General features: G+C 40.1%; 1 protein-coding gene across 1 annotated transcript in view; it reads right to left on the reverse strand.

Annotated features, from left to right (window-relative positions):
* The window catches only part of LOC103370626 (E3 ubiquitin-protein ligase HECW1-like), a gene marked incomplete at its 3' end in the record, with an annotated part of 73275 nt that extends 71248 nt beyond the window's left edge, over positions 1–2027 (reverse strand). Inside the window, exon 1 of the mRNA XM_008299745.1 lies at positions 2001–2027. Within this exon, the coding sequence (XP_008297967.1) occupies positions 2001–2027 (27 nt within the window). The remainder of the gene's footprint in view (positions 1–2000) is intronic.
* Between the last annotated feature and the right edge of the window lie 17496 nt (positions 2028–19523).

Consider the following 19523-nt stretch of genomic DNA (forward strand, 5'->3'; position numbering starts at 1 on the left):
ATATATATATATATATATATGTTCAAAATATATGTTATTGTGTCCAACTAGATCCAATGGTAAAAAAACAGTTCTGAATAGATAGTGCATGATAAAATTCTGAGAAATAAAACAAAAAGTGGTTCCCATTTGCAAATGACTTTATTTGGGGTCAAATTAATGAAAGCAAGATGTTGTGAAAACGAACCATTCAACCTTTCCAATCACTAAACTTAGTTTAAAGGTCTGGCATGACCTATATGAAGTTCAGTTCTGTTCAGCTTTGATGGTTTGATCACTGCAGGATGCAGCTTCATTTCCAGCAAGTCCAAATCTGAGGGAGAGATTTTACCATCCTGGGAGCTCAGATCAGATCAGATCAGAGAATGCTCCAGTTAGAAAGCGGCTTCACGGTACGACTCAGCCAGCCTTAACGGATCAGCCTAAATGGTGAAGCATTTTGTGCACGCAGTTGGTGATGAAGCATGGTTATCTATAGCAATCTATAATTTTTTTTTTAAATCAGTGATTTGGCAAATATTGTATATTTTTTCTGTAACAAAAAAAAAAAGATAAAATGCATTCAGGTTATATTTTGGCATTAACATCATCACATATGAAGGTACTTAATGTTAGAACAAAATATGTTGCACATATACTTGTACATCTCAAAATATTAGAACATCATGAAAGAAGTGTAGTAATACTAAAGAAAGTGACATAATAATATATTCTAGACTCATAACACATAAAGTGAAGTATATAAAGCCTCTTTTTGTTTTCATTTTGATGATAACAGCTTATAGCTTCTGAAAATCAGAAATTTAGTGTCTCAAAATATTAGAACATCTACGATGGTTTAAAAAAGCATTTACAATAAAAATATGTCCAGCTTCTGAAAAGTACTATAATTTACACACTCAATGCTTAACTGAAGTTCCTTTACCAAAAATTACTGCATCAATGCAGCATGGCATGTATCAAAACATCAGTGGTGAGGTGCTCTTGAAGCCCAGATTGCTTTGATAGCAGCCTTCAGCTCATATGTATTTTGGAGTCTGTGTTTCTCATCCTCCTCTTGACTGCTATGAGGTTCAGGTCAGGTGAGTTGGCTGGCCAGTCAAGCACAGTAATATCATAGTCAGCAAACCCTTTTGGTAGTCGTTTAGGCAATGCGGGCAGGTGCTGAGTCCTGCTGGAAAAGAAAATTGGCTTCTCCATTGAGCTCGTCAGCAGATGGAGGCATAAAGTGCTCTAAAATCTCTTGGTAGACGCTGTGTTGACTTTGGACTTGATAAAACACAGTGGACCAACGACAGCCAACAACATGGCACCACAAATCGTCACAGATTGCAGAAACTTTACACTGGACCTCCAACATCTGGATTTGGTGCCTCTTCACTCTTCCTCCAGACTCTAGGATAGTGATTTTTCAACGAAATTCAAAATTTACTTAATCTGAAAAGAGGGTTGAAGACTTTGGACTATTGAGCTACAGTCCACTTATTTTACTCCTTTACACAGGTAAGATCTTCTGACGTCGTCTCTCGTTCAGGAGTGGCTTGATGTTAGGAATAAGACAGTTGTAGCTCTTTGGTGGCTCTTGATGCACTGACACCAGCCTCAGTCCACTCCTTGTGAAGTTCTACCAAGTTCTTGAAAAGATGTTTTGGTTGTGACTTTGTCCTACCACACTATAGCTATAGGCCAGCCAGTCAGCTATAAGTCATAATCATCAAAATTACAACAAAAAAAAGGCTTGAAATACTTCACTTTACATGTAATGACTCTAGAATATATTAAATTTTTACTTTCTTGAATAACTGACGAAGGATATTGAACTTTTTTACAATGTTCTAATTTTTTCTAAGGCACTAGTTAATTACCACCAGCCTTCAATATCTCATAATCCTACAGACAAACTGGGAGCTGGGTGGAGGTAAGCAGGCAAATGGAGAAGGTGGTGGGTGCTTGCAGTGGTGGGTGCTTGCAGTGGTGGGTGGGAGGGAGGGGGCACTGACCTTGAAACTACAGAGCTGCATCAGCATAATGACCAGTCAACCCAAAGCAGACCAAAACCTGAGGGAAGTGGGAGGAGAAGGGTGGTGTGTTACAAACCACAGAAACAAAAAGCAAAGGCAGTGAATGTTGCAGGTGAAAGTCAAGTATGGCATTTGTGCATTCTCATATCAGAAGGGGGGAAAAAACATCATCATCATCATCATCATCATCATCATCATCATCATCATTATCTTCCTCCTTTCATACTTCATCCTTGTCTGATAAAAATATGAATAATTGAGAGTGAGCAGAAGCACAGATGGACAAATGAAAGGAAACACAGAGACAAAGACATGATGACCTCCTCACAGATTAGCGGGGAACACAGCAGTCAACACACACAACAGCACAGCATCTCAGAATGTCTAACCTAACATGTGTTCAACACAGCAACAAAAATAACATCTTATCAGTTTTCATGTGCAGCTATGAATGATCAAATGGTCTGTATTGTTGGAGTGGAAAGGAAAGCCTGCAGAGCAAGAAAATAGCAGGAAATCTTGTTTGATGACTCTTGTTTCTAGGCTGCATTCACTCTAGTAGTCATCTATACTACACCGGCTGTTCATAGGAAGACTTTAAACCCTTAACTAACTACGTATCAAACGACTATGTAAAAACAATGTGAAACGGTCACACTTGCTGACTAACATAAAGAGAATAATAACCTAAATCAATGAAATCAGGGTTAGGTGCAGAGGGAACAAGAGGGTTGGTGAATCAGGGCAAAGCAAACTATCTAATTACGCAAATTATTTTTATTTATTTATTTTTTTAAATGAATGTCTTTCTCCAAGATTGCCACCTTCATATTTAAGAATGAATAGAGTAAGTACCTTCCAAATGTAAACAGATTCTGCAACATTGTACTTAACCGGTCATACACAACTAGAAATCAAAATTGTGTTTTCTCCCGTGTTTTCCCAACCACTAAGTGGGCAGACTGCCTACTGCCCTCAACAATGCTCTTCACAACTATCACTGAACAGGACTTCTCCTACACCTTTATTCCTGTACTTACTTACATCTACCAGGCTGCCACTTCACCCTTTTAAGGTCAAGCCTCACTTTCCGTACTATCAGTGCTGCTGGAAAGCTGCTATTAATATCATAAAAGACTACTTCGTACTGCTGCTTCATATTAAAACGATTACAGCAAGTAAACTACAGGAATTTCCTTTGCTGTGAGGTGGCTACATGGAGTGAACTCTGGCTTTTATATGCTACATAGACAGGATAGAGGGTTGTCAAGCATACATTGGGAGTTTAACTTGTTTTTGCTCATGACATTAAATGATACAGCTTGAATCTGACCCTTTTCTAATTTCTGTTCCCAAACCTGAAACAATAAAATAATGTTTAGTTAGTGTACTATGACATCTAGGACAGTTTGAAACTGAATTCCAAACTGAACAGAAATATAAATGCAAGGAACATTCAACATTACATCATCCATATTTTCTTACTGGCCCTTCTGTATTACTGTAAAAGAGTGACTCATAATTATCTAACTAACACAGGAGATTAGAGTATAAATGTACTGACAATGATGGGTGCAAAATGTGACATATATATGCAAATAATTAAGAGCACAGGCACGTGCAAATACTACATCAACTCATGTTTCACAGTCACGTTCAAATCCCTACAGTCCTCATTAGTTCCATAGTAGCATATTAGTATGGTGCCCTAGCAGTCACTGCCATAGCAAGCTACACTAACACACATGCATAGTAATCTCCAGGGAAATATCCTCACTTGTCCTTCCTATACTTCCGTAATTAACTGGCATAATTGCATTCAAGATGACATGATTATCAGTTCAGTGAAGCCAGTAAAGCAGGCAGTGTGGCCAAGACTGGAAGCCTCTACTGAAATGAACTGATCCAGCACTATGATTCAGCAATGATCTTGCTGACTACTGTAAGGTCATCGTTCTTTGGTTTATTGTTTACCTGCAGTAAGGATGAGTAATCATGGCTTTGATCTAATCATTGCTGAACCCATGATTATACAGCTGCTCTATTTTCCACATCTGGTGAAAGCTGATATTCACATCAAATGCTGATGTTTTTCATGAAAAAGGTACTGAAAAGTGTATTGTATTGCGAGTACTGACCTTTCTATCACAAGGTAAATGGATCATTTAGTAGTGTTGTTGTTTTACAGTGACCAGTGGTGGCAGACACTCAATACATGATACTGAGCATCTAGAATGCCCTTCTGCACTTGACTTTAAAAAAAAAAAAAAACAAGGCTCCAAGACAGATATTATATACAGATATATTAACACTGGCAACACACACCTGTCCATTTCACTTTACACAGTATCCTGTCTTTACAACTCTCTTTCTGAGGCTCCAACATTCCTGCACTCCATTGGGAGGAGACACCTGTGCGCTTAAAAATCTGTCAACAAGCAACGCCTTTGTCACTTCACGGCAGTGTATTTGCTTATGCACCTCAAGGACCGCTGCTGAATTATTTATTTATTTATTTATTTTTTTTTACAAGGAGACCAGGAAGGCGAGCTTCATCTTAATTCTTCAAAAATTAAAGATGTATTATTTTGCACTACACTTTATCTCTAAGTCAGATAACAAAATTGTGAGTAAAGCTTGTCATCTTTGCGCATCCCTGAAAATGCCATCCCAGTGATTACATCATACAATAACATTAAAGCAAATACGATCACTTGATAGTAACACAAAAAGAAACCCTGAAATATTGTGAAATAAACGATGTTTGGGAGATCCATGGGATCACAACAGGCACTGTAGAGTGGTCCAATCCACACTTGAGGTTTGTTACAAATCAGTACAACATTTGGGTATTTTCAGCATACTGCGGATATTTTTCTTTTTTTTCTTTCTGTCTTTTTTTTTTTTTTTTAATTTGCAGACTACATAGAGCATTCAACATTTTGCCCAAATCAGTATGTTCTGCTAGCAGGTGGTTTTGAACACAGCCATGGAAACCTGGTAGGACATGCTTTGCTAGAGGTAAAAAAATAAATAAATTAATTAAAAAAACATTTTAAAAAAGTGGCCGTGCTTTACCGCCATTGCTACCACTCTGTCCTCACAGTCAACTGTATTTTTTGCAATTGTGTCCCATTTATTAGGTACCTTGCTGTGTGGTGGGTAAAATGATTATCTTTAAAATGTAAACCTTCATAGAGAGAAAGTGTGTTGCTTTGAAACTGAACTAATTCTTTATGGGTCAGCTTTCTTCAAAGACAGCAAACAAGGGGCTTGTTAGCAACACATACAGCCTCCAGCACTACATGAAACCTCCACATAAAGGACATACATTTATGAAAAGAAATGTGGTTGCATATAAAGAGCTCTCAGAATCACTCTTCACAAGCAGATCAGTCACAGTAGGAAGAGGTGGGAGTTTAAAGCTGGGTGGCATCATTGTTTACAACAAAGCAACAACTACCACAGTCGAGTGTGAAATATATGTAGAAAGGCCTTATGGCAATTCGGTGCTGGCAGAAAAAAACTGTTGCTGTATAATAATTCAGTATGAAATGATCTCATACAAAAGAGCAACAGCTGATTAAAAAAATGTTTTTCACATGACATAAGCATCTCAACAGTTCATTTTCTTAATCTAATATTATTTTTCATAAACAACAGAGACATTCTGATCCATCAAATAAGCACAATTAGTTGTTATTAGTTGTTATTGTAAGTTTTTGGTCACATATTTCTTTGTAGCAATGCAAGCCAGACAATCAACTGGTACGAACTAAGAATCTGAGAAGCTTCATGTGACTGATGAATACAAACTAAAATAAAGACTATACGAAAGCCTGAATACTGAAAAATAACACCAGTGAAATTTTACTATTTCTCATTTGTCATTTGCCATTAAAGCTATTCATTTTTCAAAACAAATACTTCACTTGTTTTTACCATAACTACCCAGCTGAATCCACCTAACAAGTCCCAGTAGAGGCTAAAGCCTTAGTGTTGACTGTAGATAGGGTTGAAAACAAACAACGTAATCACAAGCTAGCTACTCTTACAACCATGTCTAGTGGGGCTGACATTGTACTAGTTTTACCCAAGGGTGACTCTAAAAACTTTTTACATCCACTAATCAGTGAGCAACCCTGATTTGAGAGTACAGTCGTGATTCGATAATCCAACACTAAATGTAAGACCTTCTTTTATGTCAGATAGCAAGGCTGTCGGACTGTCAAGACAGAGGTTGAGATACAAGGAGGGCTTGATGCTTGAACGATAACTTGTTGTTAATATTTATTGTTTATAGTTGCTATAATACCTAGTGTTATTTTAGAACACTACGCATCGCTGGATTTCACGCCTAATTGACCAGTGTGCTTATGCACAGGCCGTCGGCTGACATCAAAGGTAAGTAGGGGTACGTTCAGACAGTGTTCCGGCCACTTCCACCGCATCGAAGCACACCCCTGGGGTGGAAGTGGCTGGAACGCACAGGCAGTACTTAGCTGCTGATTCCATTTTAGGATAGCGGTCTGTTTCCACCATCAGTGGCGGTGGAAGCGGGCGATAAGATATGCTCCACCATTACCACCCATGTTTACTTCCGCAAACACTGAGCACACTCGCTGCATGTGACGTCGTTGTGTCCACTTCTGCACATGCGGGACACTTTTGGGTCGTATGAAGTTCACACATGAGATCACATAAAAGTCACATTTAATTGGAAATGTGAATGAACTTGCAAAAAAATCGGATTTCACAAAAAGATCTGAATTGAGCATTAAGTCCTGCAGTTTGAACGTAGCCAATTTGTCTGATTGATACATCAGATAATATCCTTATTTGTGACATAAAATGTCATGTCGGAGTTGGAATCCAAGGCTGTCGGTATGTAAGGCTATTTTTTATGGGTTCCCGTTCGTTTTCATAAAAACCTGTTGGATAGCAAGGTTTTCAGATTGTTAAAGGTTGGAATGTCAAGTCACAACTGTATTTTGATTACAAACGCCCTGTATTAGCAAAATAGGTTGCAGCTGCACCACTTGTTAACACATACAAGTGAATTGTTGTTTTTTTTTTAATTTTTGTACAACAGGCGTACTAGGAATGCTTGTGGAAGATAAAGTTTCAGTAGTGTCTGCTACCTCAGCTTCCAAACACAACTCCATGAATTCACCAGAGCTTCTCTGCTCTGCAAATGCGCTCATTAGTCCCTCAGTGTAAACAATGGCTTTCATATGTTACTCCTGACATGAAACAGCCAATAAGATAGAGCTGTGGGTAGGACATTGTTTGAGACCACAGAGTGACTACAGAGAGAGAGAAACAGGTGCATCAGAGTCAAAGTGGCATATTTACCTTATTTTGCAATAATCGGTCAATAAAAATAATGATACATCCATCCATCCATTTTCTATACACCGCTTAATCCTCATTAGGGTCGCGGGGGGGCTGGAGCCTATCCCAGCCGACTTAGGGCGAAGGCAGGGGACACCCTGGACAAGTCGCCAGTCCATCGCAGGGCCACACTTAGAGACAGACAACCAAGCACACTCACAGTCACACCTACGGACAATTTAGAATCACCAATTAACCTCAACATGTTTTTGGACTGTGTGGGAGGAAGCCGGAGAACCCGGAGAGAACCCACGCTGCACGGGGAGAACATGCAAACTCCACGCAGAAAGATTCCGGTGCCCCCACCGGGATGCGAACCGGCAACCTTCTTGCTGCGAGGCAACAGTGCTACCAACTGCGCCACCTTGCAGCCCCTAATGATACAAATAATCAAAAAAATGCCAAATATCTGCCTCAATAATCGGTCGGGCTGACATTCACTTGATCCCTAAACTAAAAACACAGTCACACATAAAACACAAGTTAACATTTTATCACTCATCTGACACACACAGGTAGGAGATCGCTCGTCTAACAGTGTCTCTCAGAACAGGGCCACACATTCGAAATCAATACAAATTCTATGAACAGCACTTTATGATGAATATAGCAGTAGCTTCTCCAAGTATTTATGTGTGCTCCCTTCCCACAATATGACATTGTAATGTCTTTCCAGGAACACACCAAGCTTTAGAGACTCTATGTCCTGTTGTTCAGTTTTGGGACTGAATTGCTGAAATTATGCTCCACAATAACACTTTTAAATATACAGTACATGATGTGCACTGTAGGGTGGAAACCCACGATTAATATCACTATCTAATTTTCTATTTTTTGTTAATTTAAAGACCAATCATTGAAGGTGGAAATATGATACTTCAATAAACTTGTTAAATTCAGTGAATATCTGCTCACAGTCCGATTTGTCTGTTTTGTGTGTGCTTGAAGAAATCTGGGTCCATACGAAGCAGGTTTCATGGTCTAGCAAAACTCTTCTGTCCTCCTCTACCTCCATCTAAGAAACGCCCTCACGGTTGACTGGCGGACTTAACATGGTTATGAGTATAGCATGGGTGTACGTGGAGGAAGGTGGAGGTTCCCGGTCCCCGTCCCAACCCAGATCAGCCACTTGGAAGCTTTGTCTTTGTATATATATATATATATATATATATACATATATATACAGTATATATATGGCATGCCGCTTTGGGATATTATATATAATGAAATTCTGAATATATATAATGAATCTCTATGGGTTTCCATAACGGCTGCAACTAACGATTAATTTAGCAGTCGACAAATCTGTCCATTATCTTTTTGATTAGTCTATTAGTTCATCTGTGCTTCCTGTTGACGCAGCAGCCTCTGGCCCAGCATTGGAAACACTAAATCTGCCTTACTGGCCAGGTCTCACAGTAAAATTGTTCAAATAAGAGCTCATGAAAACAAAGCAGACCTTTTGAAGTAAGGTTTTTAGAGTATCTTTTTTAAGCATCTTTTATAAGACCAACACTTCTCTCATACTTTTCCTCCTTGACCTTGGTAAAATATGTTTGTGAAGGCAAAACATAGTCTGGATTGAGCGTCTTGACCATTTCCTTGAAGCCCTTGCCTTCCACCATTGACATTGGCCTCATATCGTACACCAGCATGTTAAGAATGCTATCAGTGAGGTCTTTGGCCATTTGAGGGGTGCAGACACATCTCCACAGGATAAAGCCATTCACTTGTCTTTGCTTTGAATTTCTAAAATAGTGAAATCAAACCAGAAAATGAGGCTATCAATCAATCAATCAAATTTTATTTGTACAGCCCTTTACAATCGCCAAAAGGTACCCAAAGTGCTTTACAACAAAGCCGTAAAAACAGTGCATACAAGCAAATACATAAAACACAAGTTTTAGACTGTGGAAAGTGCATAGTGCTGCAGGATACTAAAAGCCTTCCAAAAGTACTTAAAATAGACCAAAACAATATAAGAAGTGAAGAATAAATAGAATAAGTGCACATAGAAACAGGACTGCCCTCGTCCGAATTAAAAGCCAATCTAAAAAAGTGGGTCTTCAGCTTTGATTTAAAAATGCCAAGGTCAGCAGTGGTGCGAATGTCAGGGGGCAGTTTGTTCCACAGTCTGGGAGCAGTGACAGCAAAAGAACGATCGCCCCACTGTTTAAATCTTGACCTTGGGACTTCTAGCAGAAGCTGACCCGTAGAGTGCAGGGCCCGGCCAGGATCACGGAGAGCTAAAATGGCAGATAAGTAAGAGGGAGCCAGGCCATTGATGGCACTAAAAACAAACAACAAAAGTTTAAAATCAATTCTAAAACGAACTGGCAGCCAGTGGAGTGACGACAGGATAGGGGTAATGTGTTCATGTCTGGACGTGCCTGTTAAAAATCGGGAAGCAGCGTTTTGCACCAGTTGGAGACGTGAAATTGAAGACTAGCTGAGACCAACATAGAGAGCGTTACAGTAGTCCAGTCTCGAGCTCATAAAAGCATGAATTGCCTTTTCGAGATCTTGCCAACTAAGAAACGGCTTCACTTTGGCCAGGAGACGGAGCTGAAAAAAGCTTGCTCTAACAACAGAACTAATCTGTTTATCAAATTTAAGCCCGTTGTCGAATGTTACCCCAAGGTTTTTTTTTTGCTGTCGTTCAAGTGCAAAAAGTTCCGTGCCAGCCACTGCTTTACATCAGTAATACATTCAGACAACTTAGCAAGTGCAGTATTTTGATTGGGTCTCATGGGCAACTATATCTGCAGATCATCAGCATAAGTGAAAATACAGATTGTGTTTTTTTATAGGTGAACCCAGAGGTAGCATATACAAAGAAAACAGAGTTGGGCCGAGGATACTGGAATTTGTCAAAAATAGAATATTACTCTAAAAAATCTGCAATTGAATAAAAACAGCTTTTTCTAAAACCTTTGAAATAAAAGGCAGATGAGAGACAGACCTAAAATAGGACAGCACAGAAGGGTCAAGGTGCGTTTTTTTAAGGCGGGGCCTAACCACAGCGTGCTTAAAGGCAGCTGGGACAGATCCTGAACTAAGACAAGTGTTTATGAGAACAAGCAGATTTGACCCCACAGAATCAGAAACCTCCTTCAGGAACTTGGCCGGAATGATATCTAAGGGACAGTTAGTGGGTTTCATGCTACTAACCACCTTAGTGAGAAACGGCAGAGATACAGTCTCAAACTGCTCGAAAACAGCAGACTGTGTAAGACGAGCACACATATCGTCAGGGGACGTCTATATGTTATTGATATTCTGACTTCTGCCACTTTGTCAGTAAAAAAAGAGACAAACTCTTCACAGGTTGCGGTGGGGGTGTCAGACAGGACAGTGGGGCGTGGGTTAATGGCAGAGTCAATGGTATGAAACAACACTCTTGGATGATGAGAGCTGTTAGCTATAATGGAGGACAGATAATTGGACTTGGCCTCCTTCAGCGATCTTTGGTATGCAGTCAAACTATCCCTTAACCAGCCCAGGGATACATGCAGTTTGTCCTTTTTCCACCGCCGTTCAGCCTGTCTACATTGTTGTCTGAGCAGACAGGTGTGGTCGTTCAGCCAGGGATCTGTCTTGGTTTTGGTGCTTTTTTGTCGAAAGGGGGCAACAGAGTCCAGAATCGCAGAACATGTGGAATGGAAGGAGGAGAGTAAGCTATCTGGACAAAGGGGAGGAGCCAGCCCACTGTCAACACGCAGCTGAGAGTCCCTAAAGGCAACGGTAAACTCGTTGATGAAGTGAAGATACAGCGTCTGCGAGCTGGGGGAACAGATTTATTGGTAGGTGGGGTGGCAGCAAAGTTGAAAACAATGGGGAGGTGATCTGAGATCAGAGTGTCCACTATTTCTCTGAGGGAAACTGAAAGTCCATGAGAAATGACCAGATCCAGAGTGTGCCCATGCTCATGTGTGGGTGCATTAATGGATTGGGTGAGACCAAAGGAATCTAAAAGGCTTTTGAAGTCATTAGCCAGTTGATTTGCCGCACAACAAACATGAATGTTAAAGTCTCCACAAATCAAAAGGTTATCAAACCTTGATATAAAATCAGACAAAAACTCAGAGAACTCTTGAATAAAGTCCTTATTAAATTTGGGAGGGCGATATACTGTGGCACATAGCACAGGGCGGCAAGGTCAATCACAAACAGCTGGAGTTCAAAGCTGGAATAATTATTGGCGGTTATCATTCAGCATCTGAAGCTCTCCTTAAATATAGCAGCCAGACCGCCGCCACAGCCGCAGCGCGCGGGGTGCTGAAGAAGGAACAGCCGGGGGGGAGGAGCTCCGAGAAGGCGCTGTTCTCACCTGGTTTCAACCAGGTCTCAGTCAACAGGAGGAAATCCAGATCATGCGTTTTGAAGACGTCATTCAAAATAAATGTCTTGTTTGTGAGAAATCTGGTATTAAACAGCGCCGTATGAACTGAGCAGCTGCCAGTCTGATGAGAGAAGCGGGTGAGCGAGCAGAGATTCCCCGGCACACAGCCCGGTCCGCACTAGCCGACAACACAGGAGCGGCGCCCCGGTGTCCCCAAGAACCGATCGGCGCCACCGATACCTGTACACCTTGGAACTCCGCAGACCGTAGCCCCTGTAATCCGCAGAGGATTCACCTGGTCGTGACAGGGATCGTGACAGGAAGAAGCCAGGTAAGACTTTAGTTTAATGAAGACTCCTTCTCGCTTCCCGCGTTTTCTGTGGCAACTGTTAAAGGCAGCCAGCAGGAAAGACGCCGTAGATGTGGTGGTATGGACGCCAGGAATGGTAGAGGCGTCTTTGAATGTCCATCAGGGCCGCAAATTGGCTGTTTTCCCAAAGAATCGCAAATATTAAGAAGTGTCAGGCAATCATACACCTGCAGTGGTGACACACTCCATACAACAGACAACAGGAACCAGAAAAACTGCAACATACTCAGCAGAGAAAGACGGCCGGCCAAACACAGGGGCACCATCTTGAATCCAGGCGCCATCTCGAATCCTCTACTTTAAAGGCTAAATTAGTTATCACAAAATGTAGGCTACCACACTACAGCACATGCATACTAAATGAATTAATCCATTTAACTGTTTCAGTGTTACAAATAAATGATGTTATTTATTCATGCTATGTATTTATTGTTTGTTACCAAACACTATATAGGCCTAGTCTGATGCTTCAACCCACAGAGCTAAATCCTAGGTTAGGTAGGCAAAACTAGGGGAAAAATCAGATACTTTGGGATTAACTGTAACCATTTTTAAGCCGACCAACTGAGACGTGCTGCATTTTATGATGCTAGCGTGTGCTGCTATCGTCTTAATAAATGAATACGTTTGCCGAAGGGGTAGGCTTCTTGTTTTGTGTGTCTCTGTGGTCTTAAAAAGTGGTTACAGTTCATGTTAGCACTGTCAGGGAAGCTGCACACTTCTATAACTCGGTGTTCTATTTGCATTTAACACGTTAATTTTCATGAAATGGCCTCGAAATGATTAATGTCATCCTGAAGTACATAGCCTGTTTCTCACAAGGTAAACAAAAATACATATGGCAATGCTAACTTACTCATCCGGAAAGCTGGGAGCCATAACTCCGGGGGTGCTTTTGTTGCAGATGTTCATGCATGACCGTCGTGCTGCTGTGGTATGCTAACTCTGTGTGGCAGACTGCACATTTCACTTGTTTTGACACTTTGTTTAACTTGAAATATTCCCAAACATTGGAAAGACATCACTCTGACCCTGCTCAGTTTGCGCCGCCATCAGTCTTGAGTTGTCCTTCATTGGTTGAGAACACAGACGTTTCTTGTGGTGCGTTGCAGTCATTTGCGTAGTGTTGGGACTTCTCATACTATCTGGAAAGCTATGGTTGGTGAGGACGGTGTTAAGATGCCTGGCGCAGTGTTTTATTATCAAAGCCCTTTCAAGACGTCTATAACGCGACGCGCCGACAATGAAATTTCGTGTTGATGAATTTTTATTGTCGACATTGTCGACTAATTGTTGCAGCCTTAGTTTCCATAGAGATGGCGGTGAGCATTTATACCACTTGTGCTTCCTTCTGTCTTGGGTAACTGCTGGCGTAGTCGGACTTCGTGTTGGTGTATTATGTCCAAATCATAAACGACCGCCGCAATTTTAGCAATGTTCATTGCCCTGATGTTCAGCAATACCTCTTGGCTGTAAGTTTTGCGGAATGAACATCTGGGATAGACAAGACACTCAAAGTTTTCACACTCGCAGTCTCCTGAAGGAGCCGTTGCATCTATGTGCGCCGCCATCTCTATGGAAACCCATAGAGATTCATTACATATATTTAGAGTTTCATTACATATATTCAGATATTCAGAGTTTCATTATATATATTCAGACTTTCATTATATATATTTAGAGTTTCATTATATATATTCAGACTTTCAGACTTTCATTCTGAATGGCAATGGTCTTATCAAATTTTCTTCTGTACAGAAAAAAAAAAAAGATTACATAATTTTTCACTAGGGTCTGTACCACACAAGCAGGTTTCCTTATGTCTGTAGAATGGTACATGGTTGCCCACAAAGTTGAAATAAAATATTTTTGTACCACTTGTCATAAAATGATTGTGACAATGCCATTTATTCTTGATAGATAAAGTGTATATCTTCTCAAAACTCTACTGACATCACAATATACATACAACACATATCACAGTAAAAATTAAACCACCTTTGACTGTGTATTCAGGCTTAAACAAAATTGGGGTATTGAACAAAAGGATTACAGGTTTTGTTTCAATTTTTCAACTTTGGTCATATAACAGGAAACATATTTGGGGGGATTTCACGCATTAGAATGTCCAATATTACTCTGTCAAATTTCACTCAGTCACTAATAGTGAGTATGGTCACCCCTGACACAGATCAATGCGTTCAGACATCGTGGCATACTGTCCAAATGCTTGTTGATGGTGTCAATGTGCAGGGTGTTCTACTCTTCAGTCATATCCCAAAGTCAGAATTGGTTTCAACTGGTAACTGGGACTCAGTACTTAATCATTGCACCTGCAAAGCGATTACTGATGTGTAAATAGAAATAAAAAGAGGAACGTTTCTGAAAACAAAAATTATTCCAACTTTTTGACAGTGTATTTGGATTGTGGCCACCTCTGTTACATCATGATGCAATTTCAATACTGTTTTGAGTATTAGTCCTGCTGTGTACATGACAGAAAGACTCAAGTGGTTAAATTGAAGGATAGTTAAATTCTAAATAAGCTTTCTTTCTCCTGGTATTTATTGAAAACAGGCCTTTAAATGATGCATAATTATCAAAGTTGACTAAAATGAAACATTTTCATACATTTTTAACTATATTTCCTAGTCCTAGACACCATTAGGCTTACTGGTCATAGACCACTGATAAAAAGCAAAAAAAAGAGTCTTCTTTATCCCTTGCTACATAAGCAAACTAGTACTCCTAAATTGAACTATTTCAGGTCGTAAAGTTTTAAGTAAGCAGCAGTCTTAATGGTAAAAAATTAAAACTCATATCCAGCAATAATGAAGACCATCCACCACTAATTGGCCAAATCATTCTGCCAGCATCACAACATCCTACCTACACTGATGACCTACGCTGCCCAATACGCTGTTGGTCCTGTTTAAACCAGCTCTGGCCCAACAAAGAGTTCTGGAAGTTAAACCTGCAGTAAATCAGACTTTTTTCAGCACACCAACACCCTGATGCTGGTAGTTTGTTCCACCAACCAGTGTTAGTAGGGACTCACTACCCAGCAGGCCTTACTGTTTTGGCAGTCAGTTCTGAGAAATTGTGCTGGGCACTATTTTTTGACATTTCAATGACTCACTACGTAACAGATACAATATGTGCACACTAAGCAACAATAAAAGTAATTACTTGCCACAGTCTCGGTCTCTAAAAATGTAATCTTCATTTAAAAATGGAAGTACAAGTTAAGCTATAATAAAAATCACAAGCAGGCGTTTTCATTAAGAACCACTACAATATTCTGTTTCGTCATGCTTTAAATTCCATGATTAATATAAAGACTGTTGGCCTTGCGTATCTGATCAACGTCACAGAGCTGCATCTCTGTAAAACAGCCTGAGTCACTAAAAAGAAAAGAGCTTTTTTCAATGTCCAATTGCCACTGTTCATTTTCACTATGCACACAGAAAGCTTGTACTACTACAAAACAGAATCAAATCTACAAAGCTGAGGGCATAAAGATTAAGAAATAGATCTACACATGATCAGACTTTCTATTCAACAATGGAAACAATGTCAAAGTCAGTCCTCAATGGGAAAACAGACGTCTACTTGATTGCAGGAATAACACGAACAGAAATTGATAATCACAGATGATTTGGTACTAAGTAGCCCTTTCATATTTATATCATTTACTATCATGAATTACCTCAGTTCACCTCTGGGAGATGCGTGGTCAACCATTGCAGAGTTCCATCCAATTAAAGCGGCTATCAAGAACAACATTACATAACACCGACGCTGTGTGGGCGGTATATGGGACAATATCCTCCTTAACTGGCATCAAACCATAGCTAGAGAAAACGTGAATATTTATGAGTGTGTTAAAAATAGCTAGAGGGAAATTACTGGCATCCAGGAAGGGAGAATAACAGAAAACTACCAAATTTCTTTACTATCCTTGTGGTTGGCAGAACTTAAGACATTCTCCTTAAGCTCTCATTAGCTGAGTCAATGAGACACAAATTATAGCATAAAATAAAATATAGCAAATGTCAACTTATGTGAACAGCTTTTTTTTCCCCCCTGCATTTTGGTAGTGCTTTGTGATATAATCTATATCAGTAACATCTATAAAATGTGAAGAATAGATGTTCTTGTTTTTATATTATTATTATTATTATTATTATTATTATTATTATTATTATTATTATTATTATATCCAAACTGATTTGATGGCATCAAAACACAGGCACAAACAAAAAGAAACACACAGGTCGTGTGTTGCTCCAGTATTTAAGAGGATTTTGAGGATGGGAATCCCCACACAAAGGGAGAAGGGGAAGCCTCTTTATACAGTATACTCGTAGTACATTTTAAAATAAGAAAAAGTAGGGCGACGCTGTGGGGGCCCGACATTATGCCAAACACCACTCAGGAAATAATTAATGTAATGTTGCGCTGCTTATTGGCAAACGTGGAGATTTATGACTCAGTGTGTTCTCAGACTGGTGTCCACTCTTTGATTCGGCTCAACTCAGAGTGACTAAAATTAGATTTCTATTCGAGGTAACTTAACTTTTAAGAATGATGTCGCCCGCTAGCAACGATAGAAATCTAAGCTAAGGGAGAACCGTGGTTGGCTGTGAGGTGAACCACCTCTAAAAGGCAATTTTGCTGAAGTCCTAGTTGATACGTGCTCCATATGGCAAACAAAACAAACAAACAAAAAAACACATTCAACCAGATGTTCTTAGGTCATATCTGTTAAGCGCTGTTAGCAATAAATCAATCGATGTTTACAGAGAGGAGCGTATCCTTCCCTCTACAGGGGAAAGGATGACACATCTGCGGGCTACTGATCGCTGGGCCGCTGCTGTATATGATGGGCTACATCAACAGCAACAATGGAGACGACCTACCTGGGATAAAATAACCTGCCGGTGGATCATTCTCCAAGGGTAAGGGTGAGAAGTCGAAGGGGTACTCTCTTGCTAATTTCGACTGAGCTCCATTTCGACGGTAAAAGGCAGGAAAAACATACACAAACGGCGGAGGGCCGATGAGGCACGCGAGAGAGAACCTAATCGCATCCTTTCCTCTGTCTCTGGACCGAAATAAAGCTAGCAACAATATAGCATGACTTTTCCGGCCACCACCAAAATAAGCCATCACAAAACCGAAATCTGTGACACTATTTAATGAAAAATGTAGCTGATTTTACTAACTTATGACAAATACGTCTGTGAAAATGACCTTTACCTGAATGTGGTTTTTCCTTCAATTTTGGCAAATGCAACAAAAAGTTGGATTTTATTTTGAAGACACCCTTTTCGGTTATTTCTGGGATTAACTTGTCTAACTTGACGTAGCTGGGTACCAATGCCTCACAGCCAATCAAACGTTTTTTCTGTATCGCTTGCGCTGCCTCCTCCTCCACCTACCAACGCACGTCATGTAGCCGATGTATACGCACGCGGTGGCACGCGTTCCCATCACTCCCTCTCGCTTGTCGCTTTCCTTTCGGCGCGCTGCGGCTGATGGGAGGAGGCGGCGCGCGGCAGCTCGGTGGGAGAAGGACGGTTCCTCTTCACTCCGGCGCCATCACCGGAACACTGTTTACACCAGGTCGGTAGATTTGCTGTCAGTGGTGGAACCACACATTTCTTATCGGGGTGGCCAGGCTGACATTATTTCTGTCTTTTTCGTTTTGGCCAAACAGTTTGGTCCCTGTAGGTTACTTCCTGGTGTGCAGGCGAGACTAAGCTCATTAATGGTACAATAAGCTTGTTATGTGACCCTCAGTTTAATGAAACATGGAATGGTTGCTTAGGCTCTGTGTTTCTAATTGTTAATAGAACTTATTAAAAATGATTGTAATAAAAATAATTACAAATTAAATTACATGAAGAAAAAATGTATCCACAGCTGGTATGTTCAAAAATGTTTCTCTGCACTGCAGTGGAACCATGACATACCTTGGCTCTGTCTAATCCAGTTTACATACATACCACTAACAGTGCAATGCATAACTCATTAATAAATGTTTTACAAACTTTTCGGTGTTTAGCAGCAGGAGACCTGTTAAGAATTACTACCTCCGATGTCCCCACCACAAACAAATGTACTTTTCAACTTAGAGAACTTAGAGAAAAAGAGGTTATCACAAAACAGAGCCTTCATATGCTGCTTTGGAGAAAAAAAAAAAAAAAAACGTCTAATTTGTACAGTGTGTGAGTTAGGAGAAATTGTAAGTGAACAATTTTTTTTTTTTCTTTTCCATTTTAACTTTCACCTGATTCTGTTTTATTATTGCACGGTGGCTTGGTGGTTAGCACCGTCACCTCACAAATAGAAGATCCCCGGTTCGTGTCCCAGTTAGGATGCCTGGGATGTTTCTTTGTGGAGTTTGCATCGTCTCCCTGCGCAGTGTAGGTTCTCAGACTTCCTCCCACAGTCAAAAAACCTGCTGAGGTTGAAGTGGGGATTCTAAATTGTCCATTAAATTAAAATTAAAATTTCAAAGAATCCTTTGAATTGCCCCTAGAGGATTAAAAATGTTATTTGAATTGAATTGAATTGAACTGAATTGTGGGTGTGAGTGTGAGTATGCTTGGTTGTCTGTCTCTCTGTGTAGCCCTGTGATAGACTGGCAACCTATCCAGGGTGCACCCTGCCTTCGCCCTGAGTTGGCAGGGATAGGCTCCAGCCCCCCCACGACTGTACAGAGGATTGAGCAGTGTATAGATAATGAATGGATAGATATTTTGTAATTGGCATGACTGGGGTGATGAAGATGAATAGATCACAATAACGAAAAGGTTGTTTGAAAAATAGAGTTTCAAATTGACACCTTAATTAAGGCAGCCATAGGAGCTGAGGAATAAAATAGATGGAATCATGATTTTATTTTTTTTGTTTTGAAATAATTTGTATAAATGGTGTGTTTAATGTTTGATGTACAGTTGTAGTTTAATCCCATGAGACATGGGCTATGAAAGGTCAATATTAGTCTGGTATTAGTAATAAAACACTCAGTAAGTGCATCTGCAGGGTTAATGTCAGTCATGACTGACACATAGCTTTCCCGTAATACACCATTGCCCATAAAGTTGGAATAATTTTTGTTTTTAGACACATTTCTCTTTTTATTTCTATTTATACACATCAGTAATCATGTTTGACCGGGTGCAATGATTACATACTGAGTCCCAGTTACCCAGGTGAAACAAATTCTGACTTCAGGATCTGACTGAAGAGTGGAACGCCCTGCCCACTGACACCATCAACAAGCTTGTAGACAGTATGCCATGAGGTCTTAATGCATTGATCTGTGTCAGGGGTGACCATACTCAATATTAGTGAATGAGTGAAATTTGAAAGAGTAATATTGGAC

Source organism: Stegastes partitus, unplaced genomic scaffold (assembly GCF_000690725.1).
Source record: "Stegastes partitus isolate 25-593 unplaced genomic scaffold, Stegastes_partitus-1.0.2 Scaffold1454, whole genome shotgun sequence".
Taxonomy (NCBI): Eukaryota; Metazoa; Chordata; class Actinopteri; family Pomacentridae; genus Stegastes; species Stegastes partitus.